General features: G+C 39.3%; 1 protein-coding gene across 3 annotated transcripts in view; it reads left to right on the forward strand.

Moving 5' to 3' along the window:
• The first annotated feature begins 6,831 nt into the window (after positions 1 to 6,831).
• Positions 6,832 to 18,136, forward strand: part of HECTD2 (HECT domain E3 ubiquitin protein ligase 2) — a 96,954-nt gene continuing 85,649 nt past the window's right edge. The window contains exon 1 of one of the 3 annotated variants that reach the window (XM_009245615.4): positions 6,832 to 6,936. Coding sequence is in view for 2 of the 3 variants with exons in the window: in XM_009245614.4 (XP_009243889.1) it covers positions 7,968 to 8,105 (138 nt within the window). In the remaining variant the exon portion in view is untranslated. 3 annotated transcript variants of the gene reach the window in all.

Below are 18,136 nucleotides of genomic sequence, written 5' to 3' on the forward strand. Positions count from 1 at the left end.
AAGATATGCAATCAACCTATGTGTCCAGGGATGAATGAATGTATAAAGACAAGCTCTCACACACACACACAGGAATGTCATTCAGCCTTTAAAAAGAAGGAAATCCTGTCAGCTGGGACAACACGGATGAACCTAAAGGATATTATGCTAAGTAAAATAAGCTAAGCACACAAAGACAAATACTGCATGATCCTCACTTACATATGGAATCTAAAAATGTTAAACTCAGAGAAGCAGAGAGTAGAAAGGGTGGTTTCCGTGGCCTGGGAGGCAGGAAAAATGGGGAGATATTCATTAAAAAGTAGAAAGTTTCAGTTATGCAGGACAAATAATGCATATAATACATACCCACTACAGACTGGGTAATTTATAAAGAACAGAAATGTATTGGCTAAAAGTTCTGGTGCCAGCATCTGGTGAGAGTTTTCTTGCTGAGTCACTCCATTACAGAAGACAGATGGGTGAGAAAGAGTGAGAGAGAGGCAAAAGAAGCCTAAACTGAATCTTCCATAAGGAAACGCACTCTCGTGATAGCAAACCCACTCCTGCAATAACAAATACACTCTTGTGATAACAGCATCAATCCATACATGAAGACAGAGCCCTCATGGCCTACTCACCTCTTGAAAGTCTCATTGCTACAATGGTGAGTAAGTTTCTAGCATATGAACTCCTAGGGACACATTCGAACCATAGCGGATAGGTTCTGGAGATCTAATGAACAGCATGGTGACTATAGTTAATAATACTATATTGTATACTCGAAATTTGCTAAGAGAGTACGTCTTAAATGCTCTCACCACACACACAAAAAGGTAATTATGTAAGATGATGGAAATAATAGCTTGATTGTGGTAACTATTTCACAAGATATACATATATCAAAACACTGCATTGTATACCTCAAATCTATACAATTTTTGTCAATTATACCTCAATAAAGCTAGAAAAAACTAAAAAGTAAATAAACTCCAATACCTGATGTGTTTAAAGAATACAAGATTTATTAAAATCTTTCCAGAATGCACCCTACTGACCACAGCATGATTATAATAATATTAATAGTTGCAGGGTCCCCAAAAGCAGTATCTGTGAAGCATTTAACATCTACCCATTCAACAATATTTGTTGAGCCTGAAGGCTAGGAAGTGTGCTAAAGACTAGGGATCCTTTGTATATGTCCTCAAAACCCTCTGTAGGCAAGAGAAGTTATTAGCCAAAGATGCTTAGACTGGATTTTCACCTCAATAAAAGCTGATTATTTCAGTATCTCTAGTAGAAAATGTTCTGTTAGGATGCTGGACAACAGGGAAGTGCTGAGTAGGCCTCCAATAGAAGTCCTTTATTATGTGGCCAAATCTACTATGGGTTTATAATACCCTAAATGGTATGCAATTATAGGATAGCAAAATAAATCAACATTTATTCTTCCCATAAACATTTATCGAACAGCTAAGTCTATGCTTTCTGGCGAGTATGGAGATGAATCTGAACAGTTTACTAGGTATACTTCCTTAATTTGCCCATCTACGAAATGGGAATGACTCCCTACTCTGTAGTAATACTATAGAGTATTAGTATAAAAATACTCTACAGAGTATTTTATAGAGTATTACTATAAAAATACTCTATAAAAAAAGCAGGTTTCTGAGGAGACATGAACAAATCCATGGAAAGTGCTTAGCACAGTTTCTAGTAACCAACAGTGCTCATTAAGTTGGATTTATTAAAATGCAGCATAGTTCACGAAGCACTTTTGCATATTTTTTCACTTTTTTCCACAACACTCATGCAACGTTAAGCAAATTAATTCAAATACAGTGATTTTGCCAAAGCCACATAATTAGTTAAAAGTTGGAAGAGCCAGGACTAAAGCCAATTTTCAGAATTCCTAATTTTATTCTTTCTAATACTTTGAGTTGAAGTGTAGAGGCATCTTTTCCAACTCTGAAGAAGAAAATTCATGTTTTTATAAAGGTTATTGTAATTCCTGAACTACTATTAACCATAGAATGGAGACAAGAAGATAGCTATTCTACTTGATTAAAGCTGTGCCTGAAACAACAGGTTAAACCAGTAGAATTTTAACCAACTGACTAGTTTGGGGATGAACTAAGACAAAAAAACTATGGGTTTGTATGTGTGTGGGTGCACTCATGCATGTGCACGTATGCGTGTGCATTAAGTGTGACAGGAATTTGTTTAGCTGCAAATGACAGAAGAACTAATATGGATTTAAACAAGATAGGAATTCATTTGTCTCACAAAAAACAAATCCAGATATAGGCAGTCCAAGCTGGTGTTGCAGTTCTACAATTTCAGGACTGTTCCAGATTCCTTTTCTCTCTCCATCACCCTGTCCTTAGTGTTTTGACATTCATCCTTATGCTTGCAGCTTCCTGTTACAAGATTGTAACACCACGTTGACATATCATATCTTGATTTCAGGCAGAATAAAGGTAGCAAATACTTTCCCTAAAATGTCAGCATACACCTCATTGGCTAGAATAATGTTACATGGCCACCCCTAGCTGCGAGAAAGTCCAGAAAAGAAATCACTTTTATTTGAGCATACTGTTATGTCAAATTAAATCAGGGTGCTCTTAGCAAGACAAAAGGTAAAAATGAATAGCAGTATATGCCATTCTGACTTGTTTTGATGACTTCAGCAGCCTTAGAATACACAAGTTAACTTAGACTCAATAAAAATTTAAATAGGTACATCATGCATAGGATACTTCTGATGTACAATTTACTCTTTTGTTGTTGTCATTTTTCTTGGTTTCGCATAGAAAACAAATGTAAAACTGGGGTTAGGATTTAGAAGAGTTATCAATATATCCAGGTCAGACCATTAGAATTTCACATGTGGCAGTTCTATAGAACTAGTTTATCAAGCACAACTCTTTAATTAGCATTAGAACTAATTAGAACTCTTTAATTAGCATTTCCTTTGAAAATATCTAAAGAGGACATCCAAAACCAACTTGAAAACACACACGGCCACCTCAATTTTTACTGTTACTAACATTTTCTTCTAATTTAGGTCACTCCTCTATAGGAGTTGGTCAAATCAAGATATAGCTAAATGTGGTTTCACCAACAAATGCAAACTCCTGTGAATACAATATTTAAAAAGAAACAATAAAAAAATGAAGAAGTTACTTAGCCTTTCAGGCTTTTATCAGAGCTCTTTTAAACCTGCCCTCATTACTTTGGTGAACTTTGTTTGCATGTATTCTGAAGAATGAGGTTAAGATACAATGAGGCTCATTAATTAGTGTGCCACTAATTTGGACTTGCTCTTTTACAGCTGAGATGCAGCTCTAAAATTTACTGTCCAATATGGTGGCCACTAGTCACATGTGGCTGTTCAAATACAACTTACATAACATGAACTAAAATTAAAAATTCAATTCCTCTGAAAATAGATACATTTCAAGTGCCCAAAAACTACATGAGGCTATTGGCTACCATATTGGACAGTGCAGATACAGACCATTTCCCCTATTACGGGAAGTTCTACTGATAGCACTGCTCTAGAAGATTAAGATTTTAAAGAAGTAATATCAAGACCAAATCATCTGAATGAGTATAGTCCACCACTCAGAGCATTTTTATAATTTATCTTTGGAAAGGATTTCACAGCCCCTGTACAAACCACTTCAATAAAACATCTTGTTTCGTTTCTTCTGAGTTTGCTGAGTGCCTCCTCAACAGCACACTCCAGGTAGTGTGCTACATGTGGGGACTCAAGGACTAATTAGACATAGTCTTTTCCCTCTGTGCCATGACTTACTTGGGGAACAAAAAACTAAGATGTAATGTAATAGGTCTATAAAGGTAAGTATGTACAACATGATCTGGAAACAGAAAGAAAGGAATGATTCTATTTAGGACATTAAGAAAATGCCTTCTTTTGCAAAGAATTCAGCAGAATGCCACACTAGGGGGAAAATTTTTAGCATAAAGGTTTTGAAAGTCTACTACGGTATTTTAAAACAAAGGGCTGGCAAGAAATTACATATTCTGAAGAGGTCATTCTGGCAGCCATTAGAGCAGGTAAGAAACTGAAGGCAAGACCAGTTGCCAGGCTACGGAAATAATTGGGGTTAGAGATCTTAAGGGCCTTGATTAGGTCAATGGCAATGGGAATCCAGAGAGAGAACAGATTCAAAAGAAGTCTGATTAAAAATACAAAGCTTGATCATCATCTACTTTATTCTTCAGTCTTGGCTGTGTATAGATAGCATTGTGCAATTTTAAAAAATCATTCTCTAAAGATAAAGATTTATCACATCACTGGGGTTATTCTAAAGAATTAGTTGCAAAGATTCAAAAGTGTTTCAGTATGTTCAATTTTTATAAAAACAAAGGAAGAAACACCGTGGGATGTGTGTGTGTGTGTAGATACATACGAGAGATTTTGTAAAGATACAGAGCAAGGTCTTAGTATCTAAACTTAGTTTAAATGATTCTGCTAATCTGTATTTTGTTTTTCTGTAATGACAAAGCATCCTTTTTTTTTTTTTTTTTTAACAAAGAAAAGGTTTCTTTGTTTTGTTTTGTTTCGTTTTGAGATGGAGTCTCACTCTGTCACCCAGGTGGAGTGCAGCGGCACGATTTCAGCTCACTGCAACCTCTGCCTCCCGAGTTGAAGCGATTCTCCTGCCTCAGCCTCCCGAGTAGCTGGGATTACAAGTGCCCACCACCACACCTGGTTAAATTTTTTTTTTTTTTTTTTTTGGTATTTTTAGTAGGGATAGGGTTTCACCATGTTGGCCAGGCTGGTTTCAAACTCCTGACCTCAAGTGAGCCACCTGCCTTAGCCTCCCAAAGTTTTAGGATTACAAGCATGAGCCACCACACCCAGCCAAGTTATTTTTTAAATAGTAATTTTAAAAATCCACAACCATTATGCCTAAGAAAGAGTTCTAAAAATCTTTTTAACAAGGTCAACATGGCTAAAATAATTTCCCCAAGTTTACTTTAGGACAACACTCAGTTGAAATATTAAAATAAGTTGCACTATTTCATACCTGTACCTTCTAAAATTAAGGTATTAGTGGTATAAACCATTCTTAAGTGGCCTGTGCACCTATTTTGCTATTGTTCACTACATTAGTATTACTATATATAATTAAAATAGAAGTTATCTATAATTTCGACCTTCCATTACCTTGTAATTGTCTTTCTTTTTCTTCCAGGGAAATAATGAGTTCTCTAACCCTCACTCTCACCCTGCCAAACCCTATTCCCCGTAGGTATAATTAATGAGCTCAGGTCTTCCATCTGGACTTAGAAACAGGAAATGCTTCTTCTGCCTCACTCCTAGTTTTTCCAAAGTGAATGAGTTTATACTTGGATACCCTCACTGTTGCACGTCTGACACTTGGCATAGCTAAAAAGCATCTTCTCCACACCTCTGTACAGAATGGCCAGAGCTCTCTGTATGTCCTGCTTTACAACACTCTCTTCTCCCACCTGGGTCTCCAGAAGCACACTGATGGCAGTTGGGAATGTGTCTCTCAAGCACACCACAAGTTCCCCCAGAGCTATAATTCTACAGCTTTCCAGCAGGCCCCATTCCCATACTCCAGCCCCCTCCTGGACTATGTATGAGGGAGGGATGAGGTGATGGATTGAGGACATTTGTTTAATGAGAAGTAAAAGGAAACATGAACAAATTATCATTTTTTATATGGAACTCACAAGCGAATTAATCAAAGAATTTGTTAAGAAACGGGTTATCTACTCTGGTGCAGTAGCAGAAATTAACATTTCTGACTTGCCTTGTTTTGCCAATATTTAAGCATTTTGTTCTATTGAATGTGACTACATGTACAGACACACTTTTATTTAGTCTCACACATGAAAAAAGAAAGCAGAAGGCCTGTTATCCAAGTGGTTTCTCATCCAAGCATTTTTATAGCAAATTACTAAATCTAGTTGAAAACAATAGGAAAGAGGATACTTTTCCCTCTAGTATTTGTTCTATCAACCTAGACTCAGCAGCACAGAATATCTGGAATTGCAGTTAAAATAAAGCCTTCATTTTATAAAATAACATTTGAGTTGTTGCTGTATCCATGATCAGCATACAGACCTGCTAAAAGCAGAAAATGTTATGTTCCTCTCTATGGGATGAGTATTTCAGTAGTTTTAAGAAGGAAAGAAAATCCTGAAAAAGAATTTAAGAAAAATATTAATAGAAAAGAGGAGGATGCTTCAAAGTAATGCCGACATACATCATTTTCCCTCCAAGGCTATTAGCACTGAAATACTTTTTGCTGACTATATGGCACTTATTCTACACCTTTTGTTAATTAACAAGTAAATAGGTGGCAACAGCAACTATATTAAAGTAGAAAGCCTTTCTATAAATGAAAGTCAGAATTCAAAATTTAGAAGGCAACATTGTTTGCTTCAGATCTACTTGTCACAAATTGTGGGTTTGAAAACATGCAACCTTATCTCATGATGCACCATAACTAGTATTTAGTTATACTAATAACTCCAAATTATGTAAACAATAGATACCCCGAAATCATATTTGGGTTTGTTTCAGATATATTTTTGGTTCTTATATTTGGATTTAGTTACTCTTGATCTAAAAATTCACTCAACCTCGAATAAAATAATGAAGGCACAGATTAAAAAATCTGATAGACCTGAATATCGAAATTCCTTGCTTTTAACAGGCGATACAGCGCATTCTTACTCTCTCTTTTCTCCTAGATCAGCAGGTGTCCCCGCCGCACCAGTAGACTGAGAAAAAGGAAAAGGAGGGGGCGACAAGAAAGGAAATTGTCTATGTGTCCTGGTGGTGGAGGTGGGGGGTATTTTAATTTCCTAATTAAAAGCTCTCTTCTTCGGCTTTCAAGTTTTTACTCCTATTTGTAATGATTTGATTGAGGACTGTGCAGCAGAGTTTGGGTATGTACATCTCTTAACATAAACGGAAAGGAACAAGGAAGGGATGGATAGGAGGCAGCAAAGGGTTGCGGGGAGAGAGCAAAACGTAGGCGCGTGGGGACGGGAAGGGAGAGGCGGATTTGGCAGTCAAAGAGGGACGAGAGGAACAGGAATGGAAAGTGTGGACTGGCCGTCCAATCCTATGGGGGAAGGGGAAAGGGGGGCCCACCACGTCGCACTCCTCCCCACCTCCAGGCTTTTCCTGTGTAGGCTGAGGCCATCCAGGCGTGTACAAAAGGGTCGGTTGCTGAGCCAGGAAGGCTGTCTCCCCGGGCTGCGCAAGCTCGGGGCCGCCTCTCCTGGGCTCAGGAGGGCGGGCAATGATAAGAAGGCAGAAGGCCCAAGGCGGACAGCTTTGTGGGCGCCGGGAAGAAGGCAAAAGGCCACCAGCCCAGACCCCGAGGGCGCCTGCCCGCGGGACTCGGCGCCGCAGGCCAGAGCCGTCCGTGAAGTGTAGTCTGTGCCTACGTGTCCTGCCCTACTGGTACCACTCGGACACTCTATCCCCGTCCGACCCTTTGCAGGGCTCGACTTGTCTCCCCCACCGTCCGTCCCTAGTCCAGGTTCTCCTGCGCGGCCCGGGTGCGGGGTCTCCTCGTCATCTCGGGCGACACTCTGCAAACAATATGGCGGTCGGGCGTCGACCGTGGCGCCTTCTCTGCGGGCCTTCGGGGTTGACGAGGGGGGCTACCGCCGGCGCTCCCGACCCGCGACGCGCGAGCCCCGCGCGGGCGGGGGAGGCGAGAGCAAGAAACCTGTGGGACCTGTGGGACCTGTGGGGAGCCGCGTCCGCGGGGCTGGCGCGCGCGGGGGCGGCCTCGGGCTCGCGCGCAGAGGCGCGGGCGCGGGCGGGGGCGGAGTGGCGGCGGCAGCGGCGGCTAGAAGCGGCAGCCCAGAGCCCTCTCGCGGCCGCGGCGGCAGCAGCAGCGCCAGCCCCTGCAGCACTGAGGCCGCCGCCGCCGCCGCCTGGCGCTCCCGCCGCCTGGCCCGACATGAGTGAGGCGGTTCGGGTACCCTCGCCCGCCACTCCGCTGGTGGTGGCGGCGGCCGCGCCTGAGGAGAGGAAAGGGAAGGAGTCAGAGCGCGAGAAGCTGCCGCCCATCGTATCGGCGGGCGCCGGCGCGACCGCGGTAGGTGGTGGGCCAGGGCCGTCTGGCGCCCCGACGGCGGGAGTCGGGAGGGACGGCGGCTGGGCGAGGGCCGTCAGGAGGCCCGCGTCTACCCTGGGCACCCCCTGGCACTCCAGGGAGACGCACTCAGGCCGCCCTTCCTTGGGCAGAAATAAGAGTTGTGCCTCGTGGACAGCCCCGAACACTTCGCGAGCTACACCTACCACCCTCGGGAAATGTTGGGGGTGATCGGTTCCGCTGGATGTTTGGGCTATTTTCTGGGGCTTGGGCCCCCACTTTCTCTAAGAGAATGACCTGCATCTTGAGTCGGCATGATCTGTTGGATGAGCATAGGTGTCAGCAGGCGGGAGTGGGTTTTCCACAGAGGTGCCTGCCTGCCTGCTTTGGAGGCGCGCAGATTTTTGTCCTTTTCTTCGCTTTTCTTTCCCTTCCCCCTTCAGATTAAACAGGCTCTGCGGCGAGTTTCCACTTAATTGTGACCTTTCCGTTGCTATCAGGGTAGTGGGAGGTAGATGCATCAGTGACGGTTTTATTTTTCATATGGTACAGACATGTGACTCAGGTGGGGGGAGGCTTTTTGAACCTTTTATTTAAACCCAAGTTATCTAAGCTTGACAGGGATGATTTCCCAGCTGTATCTTCGTAAGGGTTATTTGGAGAGCGCTCTCAAGCTTCAAACTACATATTGCCAGATGATGTCATGGGACAGCCCCCTCCCCCTCTTTCCCTATTTTTACTGGTGGTTGTGACTGGTTAATTTGAAGCACAATTTAAAAAAAAAAAAAACCTCGGATTTTGCAATTTTTTATTTTGACATAATATTTAAGTACTTTTTGAAAGTTTGCTTTGATATATTTAAAGATCATGACTTGTCATGCAGCTGTGTGTGACAAAATAGTAAAAGTTTAGTGAACATTATACATTTTCTTTATTCCTACTTGCAATTCATTTCTTAAAACCTCCCTCTTAAATGACTAAGAACTTACTAAAATAGCTCACTCTTCGTTAAGTACTGTATTGGTGTTAGGAATAATTTTTGGATTCGGTAGGTTTTTCAAAAACGTCTGAGGGCCCTGATAACTGGAAATTGTTAAAACAAGCTCTTTAAATCAATGCAGCAAATTGCGAACAGTAATGATACACGTTTAAAAGCGTAGCTACAATTGATTGGTAGATTGGAGCTGGGGTTAGGGATTACCCTAGAAAATGCTTTGATGGAATTTGTCACCCAGCTGCTTGGAGACCTGGTTCCTGCTGCTGGTACCCTAGGTTTTCAGATTTTATATAGGAACTCTTTAACTCACAGAATTCCAGCAGTTCATTTCTAAGTTGGTTGTTTAAAACAGTAAATGTATGTACTTATAGAAACAGTTAAATGAGTGGGTTTAGGTCCTCAAGCAGACGCTCTCCCAAAAACCTATTCATCTCAGTGTAACTGAAAAATTGCCATTTTGGAATAAAAATTTGCAAGTGTGGATACAAGTCTATAGTCTGCTTTGGGATTTCAAGTTTTTCAGATTTTAGAAAGGTAATTCGGTACATATATCATATTATTTAATACCCACAGTAAGGTCCTAGCCAGTTCTCTCTAATCAAGCATATTAATAACTGTAATGAAATGTATGTGTTAATGCTAAAGGGAAAAAGTCAGTAGCGTCATGTCATTTCAGATTAGGTGCATGTTTTTGCCACGAAATGAGTTGCAAAGACACTTCAGTTTCAAGAATTTATAGGACTTTGAAATTGTAAATAGAGGATTATGGACTTGTGCTACTAGACAAAGAAGAATATATTCAAGAAAAAAATTTAAATCTTGAATTAAACTTTGAAAAGATATGAGTTGGAATAGAAGAGGATAAGGATAAATATACAAAACTTGAGGGGTTTTTTTGTTTTTTTGGGTTTTTTTGTGACGGAGTCTTGCTCTGTCGCCAGGCTGGAGTGCAGTGGCCTGATCTCAGCTCACTGCAATCTCTGCCTCTCGTGTTCAAGCCATTCTCCTGCCTCAGCCTTGCTTGTGCCTTATAAAGTCTTTCAGAGTCAGTACCATTGATTTTTTATGAGGTTTTTTTTTTTTAATTTATGACAGGATCTGTGGCAGAATGTGTGTGTGTGTGTGTGTGTGTGTGTGTATTTGTCAAAGAGAGACTTCAAAGCTAGAATTCAGAGCTATAGCACTGAAAAGCTTAAGTGTAGAAAATCTATGCTTGGTCTTTAGTCCATCCAGGAGAACTGGGGTGGTGATTGACTTTCACAGCAGCTAGGAAGGCCTTGGTATGTGTGGGGAGGGGGAGGAGGTCTTGATATGTGAGGTAGGTGGGCAGGGAAATACAGCTTGTGGCCTCTTGAGTTGTTTTTCAGCCTCCTGTAGATTAAATAGAGCTCCTAGAGGTTTGCTTATGAACCTAATTGTCATCAATAACTTTTGCTTTGAGACACTCCAGTGTTTCTTCCTTTTTGCCCCAGCCTAATGGTTCTGCCTGTCTAGTTTGTGTCTATGACTCAATTCGTGACCCTACAATAGTGGCTTTTTCAGAAAATCATTGTACCACCTTTATAAATGAATATATGTGAATAAAATAATATAAATATTATAAATAAGTAGAAGGTCAGTTTACAGTGACCCTAATTAAGGTTGAAGAGTTAGGCTGTATCCTTTATGTTTACAGAAAGGTACAGGGGTGGGAGAAAGAATGCTGGAAAGGGCAGCCCTGAAGTGTTTTATCCTAAGACCATCTAAACATGAAGGAAGTCCATTCCAGCTAGTGAGGAGGTGCCTAACACAGTGGTTTCAAGCCTGACTGACCACAGAGTTACCCTGGTAGCATGTTAAAGTCCTCATTCCTACATCTCACCCTAGAGCACCGGTTTTCAACCTTAGATGCAGAATAGAATTAACTGAGAAACTTTTAAAGCCATCATTATCCAGGCCCAAATGCAGGCTTGTTAAATCAGAATTTCTGGCGATGTTGCTCAGGCATCTTTTTTTTTATTTAATTCCCTGGGTGTACCAAGATTGAAACTTGACACTCTGTATACTGAATTAAAAGCTCCATGGGCAAGGTGTAGAAACCTGTATTTTTTAATTACCATCTCCCAAATCTACTTAGTTTGTGGAGCAGCATTTGAAATGGACTTGTTACAGGTATGGATTAAGTGAACGAGAGACAGTAGAAATCAGGCGTGGTGGGGAATTGAAAGAAATGGCAGTGACAGTCGTTCCAGTTAGAGATGCTCAAGAGGCTCAAGATGGAGCCCTCAGAGACTTTCAGTGTTTGGGTCTTGGCCTTGCTGCTGTGGAGAGGTGATGCAAATCCATGGAGTCAAACAGAATAAATAATTTGAAGTAATGTATGGATATGAAGGGCTGATGATGTGAATATTAAATTTACTGAGGTTGATGGATTGGAGTGGAATATTGTAAATTAGTTACTGATGTATTACAGATGTTTAAAAAAAGTGGTGAATGAGAAAGAAGAAAATGCTTAGAGGTGGGGCAGAAATAACAGTGGCAGTGAGGACGAATTTGACTGCTTCTACACCTAATCAGGTGAACAGAAAAGAGAGGTTCTACATGGGGTAGAACCCTCTGGATAGGGTACGAGTACAGTGGGTTCAAGAAAGAGCTAGATTTGACTTAGGTCAGGGAGGTGAAGAGAAATGGGAGGAAATTTGTTGAGAATTTTAAAGGGATGTTAGCCTATAATGGAAGACAAGGGGAAGAGCTTGAGGGTGAGCATAAGGTGTGTCGAGAGAATTTGGTGGAAAGTTTAGTAACAAGAATGAGAAGTTTGCTTATCAGGTGTGTATAAATGGGGTTGATGGAGTCCCTGGGACAAAATGTAACTACCAATTATTGAACATCTGTTATGTTTAGCTTTGTGCTAGGTGCTACAAAAAATGCAAAAAGACAAGGTTTTAAAAAATGGTCTCTGCCTCAGGGTATGCAGGGTTAACACATGAAAAGCAAAGCAATATGTAAAAGCCACAGTGAGCCATAGAAACAATTTGTACTATCAGAGATGAGAGAAAGGAGATCACTGTGTGCAGAACTGTGAAGAAAGGCCTTGAAGTAAAGGTAATTATTTAAGCTGGCTGGTCATCGAAAAATGATAGGATTTGGATAGGCAGAAGAAAATGGGCAAAGTAACCCAGTGACGAAAACAACATGAGCAAGGCTTAAAAGGAAAAATTAGTGAGTAATAAAGCAAGCCCAATGGAAGCATGCTGGGAACTTGTGGGAGGTAAGAAAGATTGCATGGGGGCTGGAGCCAGATCACTAGGCAGAAAAGCTTAGACAGTTTTCTTTTTTTTTTCCCCGTGGTTAGTGGGAAGCTATTGGAATTTCTGAAATAGAGGAACAACATAATGAAATCAGTGGTAGTGTATAGTTAAACTAGAGGAGGAAGAAAGTGAAGAAAAGAGCTTTGTAGTTCATGCCTGAGGCAATGAGTGCATTCACTAAGGTGGTGGCCACAGGACCGAGTGTAAGGGATGGGAGCATATACACCATGTAGAACCTAACTAGACAGCAGAAATGAAAGAAAAGAAAGATTAATAAAGGAAAAGGACTCAGGTTTCCAGATGAGGTCAATAGCATTCCAAATTAGAGAGAGAAAGACTGTGTGTGTGTGTGTGTGTGTGGGGTGTGTGTGTGTGTGTGTGTGTGTGTGTGTGTGTGTGTGTGTACTTAACAACAATGTGTGTGTGTGTGTGTGTGTGTGTGTGTGTGTGTGTGTGTGTGTGTGTGTACTTAACAACAATATGCCCAGCTAGGTATTTGGAACAATCTTGTATGGAAAATGTTGTGCTCTTTGTTCATTATGTTCTAAACAAGAGGTGAGATGGGAAAGAATGAATGCTATGGTGATGATGTTTAAGTAATTGAATAAACTACAGATATTACAAATATACAACATAAGTGTTTATAACAATAATAGCTACTTATTGAGTGCCTACTCTGTGCTAAACATTTGCCATGTATTCTTTTATTTAGTTAAATAATGCAACCAAAAGCAATCATAACAACCCTGTGAGGAAGATATTTTTCCACTTCACAGAAAAAGAATCTGAGAGTCAGGTTATGTGTACCTTGCTAAGGAGTAAAATGGCTAGTCAGGGACAGTGGTTGCTTTATAACAGAGATGTTTGTGACTCATGTTCTTTGCCCAATTTTGAACAGTCTGTATCTGCGGTCATAGGTAATAGGGACCATGTGGTACAAAGAAGCTGCACCTATGGCAGTATTTCTAGTTTGAAAAAGAGCATGTCGTCCAGTAACAAATTTGTTCAAATATTTGTTACTAGAGATAGAACAATCATGGGAAAGATATGTTCTAGGATATCTAATTGCTTTTTTTATGGTATGAATAGATCATTAAATTATATGTAAAATCAATCTGATTGAAGCAAAATAGTCCAAGAGACTTAATACATAAAAAGGGAGGGCTATGGCTTTATAAATACATACCCAGCATGTCTCTAAGTTTGTGTGGGTTGTAAAGTCTCTTTGTCAACTTTTTTTTAAACAACAAAGCCATAATGTAGTGCTTGCTTATTTTCCCCTTCATGAATAACCCATTAGGACACAAATAATTTATAACTATATTTAACAATTGGAGAAAAGCAGTCATTATAAATTGTGAGCCAGAGAACCTCCAAAAAAGTCAAGTATGATTCTGCTTTGCTGTTTATAACTCTCCATCTATAAAATGGGGAAAATAATAATTGAACCTACTGCATAAGGTAGAAATGAAGTCTAAATTAATACACATAAAACATTTAGAAAAAAACCTTGTACAAAGTAAGCACTCAGTGTTAGATGAGATTATTAAAGTCGTGTGTCACATAACAATGTTCTAGTCAATGACAGATCACATAATCTGAAGGCAGTCTAATGCCTTTTCTGTTTAAATATGTTTAGATGCATACTTAGTGTTACAGTTGTCTACAGTATTCAGCATGGTAACATGCTCTATAGGTGTCTGTATCCTGTGAGCAATAGGCTATATCATATAACCCAGGTGTGTAGTAAGCTGTACTGTCTAGATTTGTATAAGTACACTCTGTGATGTTTGCACAGCTACAAAGTTGCCTAATGAAGCATTTCTCAGAAAATATCCTCATTGTTAAGCGACACATGATTGTGTTTATAAAGCAACATCTGTAGCTGAAAAGCTGATTGTAAGCCAGCCAGCCCTTTCTCCTCTACTCCTGTCCTGTGGATTTGGTACTTTCCTTCACAGCCTTCTATATCTAGCCTCAGGCCCTGTATGTATTGCCTTTGCCTTTATAAACCTCCACCGTCCCCCTCACCTCCAAGTTATTATCCTTCCCACCACCCCCCAGAATTAAGGGATGTCATGCACTCTCTGAACTCTTTGGGGCTGGTATATGTCTCAGTTCATATTAATTTCTTTTGAAAGGGAAAAGAAAGAGCCTTCAAAAGGTGTACAGTATTACTATTGCCAGGGTAGCAACTTCTTTTGGCATAGTGTTTGGAAATTAACTATTTTTAGTTAGAGTTGAAGAAGAGTAGAGAAAGATCAACAGAAGATGAATGAGGAAGTAGGTGGAGCTGAGAAAGCTCTGAGAAGCTTTGATTTCCCTATTTTTTCTCCTTTTTTTTATAGTTTTATAGTTAACTCTGAGTGAAGAATCCCTTCTTGAGTGGTAAATTGTTACACTGATGAGCTATATGAATAACTACTTACTCTTAAGTTGATATTTGTAACTTGGAGGATATCTGTGTGACATTCTAGTGAGCCATCAAAAAACATTTTTTGAAATGAATAATTAAATGAATGTGCCCTTTTTTTTTGCTTTAGAGACTGCATTTATTCATTTACTTTTTTATTTTTTTTATTACACTTTAAGTTTTAGGGTACATGTGCACAACGTGCAGTTTTGTTACATATGTATACATGTGCCATGTTGGTGTGCTGCACCCATTAACTCATCATTTAACATCAGGTATATCTCCTAATGCTATCCTTCCCCCCTCCCCCCACCCCACAACAGGCCCCGGTGTGTGATGTTCCCCTTCCTGTGTCCATGTGTTCTCATTGTTCAGTTCCCACCTATGAGTGAGAACATGCGGTGTTTGGTTTTTTGTCCTTGCGATAGTTTGCTGAGAATGATGGTTTCCAGCTTCATCTATGTCCCTACAAAGGACATGAACTCATCATTTTTTATGGCTGCATGGTATTCCATGGTGTATATGTGCCACATTTTCTTAATCCAGTCTATCATTGTTGGACATTTGGGTTGGTTCCAAGTCTTTGCTATTGTGAATAGTGCCACAATAAACATACGTGTGCATGTGTCTTTATAGCAGCATGATTTATAATCCTTTGGGTATATACCCAGTAATGGGATGGCTGGGTCAAATGGCATTTCTAGTTCTAGATCCCTGAGGAATCACCACACTGACTTCCACAATGGTTGAACTAGTTTACAGTCCCACCAACAGTGTAAAAGTGTTCCTTTTTCTCCACATCCTCTCCAGCACCTGTTGTTTCCTGACTTTTTAATGATCGCCAATGAATGTGCCTTTTAAAAATAGAAATTATTGAGATTTTACCAATTCAGCTGAATTGAAAAAGTCAGTGTGAAATTTGAGTCTGCTTAATATATTTCAAATTAACTTGGTTTTGTTCTAGATGTTTTTGTTAAAAAAAAGAACAAGACTCTTAAAATTGGTTGAGGAATTTTGACTGGATCAAATTGCACATTTTAAAAGTAGTATTTTACTGTATAACCATAATGTATTCATGTATTTTTATCTTTTCCTATATTATAAAATAAATGAATAAAATCTCTAATGCCACCTTGCCTTCCTAGTGATAAATGAACTGAAATTTCTGAGCTTCAGGACTAATGTTTGTAGGGCTGATTTTCAGTCATCTATATGATCAATTGCGTTGATTTTTTTTTTGTGACAAAATTTTGTTTCAGAATCCACATTCTTATTTCCTAGTCTCCATTTAAAGATATGATTTATGTCACTTAAACCAATTCCACTTGGGCTGGTGCTATTTAGGTTGGGAGGGAAGTTTGCACCTTGAAAATAGCTAACTTTTCATGTCTTAGTAGAAGGATATAGAACAAAGTCAGCATTTCATGAATTCCCTATTAGTTCCTAATAGGGAACTGTGGAAAAAAAAAAAAAACATGCAAAAAGAGAAACAAAATATCTTTACCCAGGATCAAGGCCTAAAATAGTCTCTTTGTAGACTCTAAATTATATCGTTGGCTCCAGGATGGCTCTGATTGGTAGTTTAGGTCAGTTTATTAAAAATTGGTAAAGTAGGGTATCTTAAATGTTTTCTATTTTAACTTGAAACCTATAAATATATGTTTATTTGTCAGTCTTTTGTCATAATAACCTTTGCTCAGTATCTCAGGAAGCTACTCATTCTTTTGAAAAAGTAGTTTTTATATGCATCACAGATTCTTGGACTCATTGAGACTAAAGGGTGAATTTTATAGACATAGACGTTCAATTTAAAATATTTTAATTCAGAAACTCTAAGATAGTGAGATACGGCTTTTAAAGCATTTCATGATGGAACAGCCAGCACTTACTCCTTTTTTCAAGGATTGGGTTAGAATATGAAGAAAAATGTTGATCTTCTAAGGCAACTTTTGGAGTATAGAGGATGATCAAAGTAAATTTCACCAGAATTTTGAATATGGTAGCACTTGTTAGTCAATTCAGAAGTGATCATGGAAAACCGTGGTTATTCTTCTTATTGGCATTGGTAGAAAAATATGATGAAGAAATCGGAAATTTAAGATTCAGTCTGTTCCTCAGTAGAGGTTGAAAGTAGGAACTCATGTATTCGAATAAAATGTAAAATAAGATTGAAAATATTTAACTATATGTTAATAGCAGAACAGGTACCGTAAGTATTTGTCTGTTTAAATATCTTGATATTACTTTATATTATAATCTTACATATAATCTATGTGATTATATCATCAAAAAGACCATTGAAGCCCACATTAGGTACTTGTGAAATAAGATTTTTGATTAGTTATTGTAATTACTATGTTTTTCTGTTGTTTGCAACATTTATTGAATTCAAGTTTAATAAATGTATGGTCAGCCTCTGCCTAGAGAGTCAGGTCTATTATTTATTAGGTTGAAATAAATAAATATCTATTATTTAAAGGTTGAAATATTTTGAGTATTTCTTTCCCTCAAAGAATTCTTAGTGTTTTTCCCTATGTTCTCTATTTGTACTTACCTTCAATCTGGAACAGCTGGTTGAATATCCTGCTACTATTCCTCAACACCCCCAGCCCACTGTTTGTAGGTTGGTCACATTCCAGGCCATCATCTTTAGTGTTCTTCTGTAGGACTCATAGATAACATATACAAAACTCACGAAGCCAGATGTAATAGCTGTGGTCCAAATTTCAGAAGGTTTGTAAAGTAATGTTCTTTAACGTTTAATTTAGTCTGGAGTTTGGTGTCATGTTAATACCCAGTAACTTCTTGATTTGATTCTCTAATATTAATCATTTTGCCATTGCACAAAATGATGCCCGTTTTTTTTCTCATGAAAGTCTTAGGTTGTAAGATTTCTCTTGTATAAGCTGATGTGGGGCAACCAGTGTTTTGAGGATTGACTTTTATTATTCTATCAATGTGTGAAAGTGTCTATGATTAATTTCATGTCATCTCAAGTATAACGTGTCAAGAGCACAATTATTTTACACACAAGAGACTTATTAGACCAAGGAATTTTTTTCTATGTTGTTTAAGCTTTTATGATTACAAAAAAAAGAAAATCAGGCTGGGTGCAGTGGCTCATACTTGTAATCCCAGCACTTTGGGAGGCCGAGGCAGGTAGATCATGAGGTCAGGAATTCAAGACCAGCCTGATCAACATGGTGAAACCCCATCTCTACTAAAAATACAAAAAAAAAAAAAAAAGCCGGGCATGATGGCGTGTGCTTATAATCCCAGCTACTCAGGAGGCTGAGGCAGGAGAATCAGTAGAACCCAGGAGGCGGAGGTTGCA

Source organism: Pongo abelii, chromosome 8 (assembly GCF_028885655.2).
Source record: "Pongo abelii isolate AG06213 chromosome 8, NHGRI_mPonAbe1-v2.0_pri, whole genome shotgun sequence".
Classification (NCBI taxonomy): domain Eukaryota; kingdom Metazoa; phylum Chordata; class Mammalia; order Primates; family Hominidae; genus Pongo; species Pongo abelii.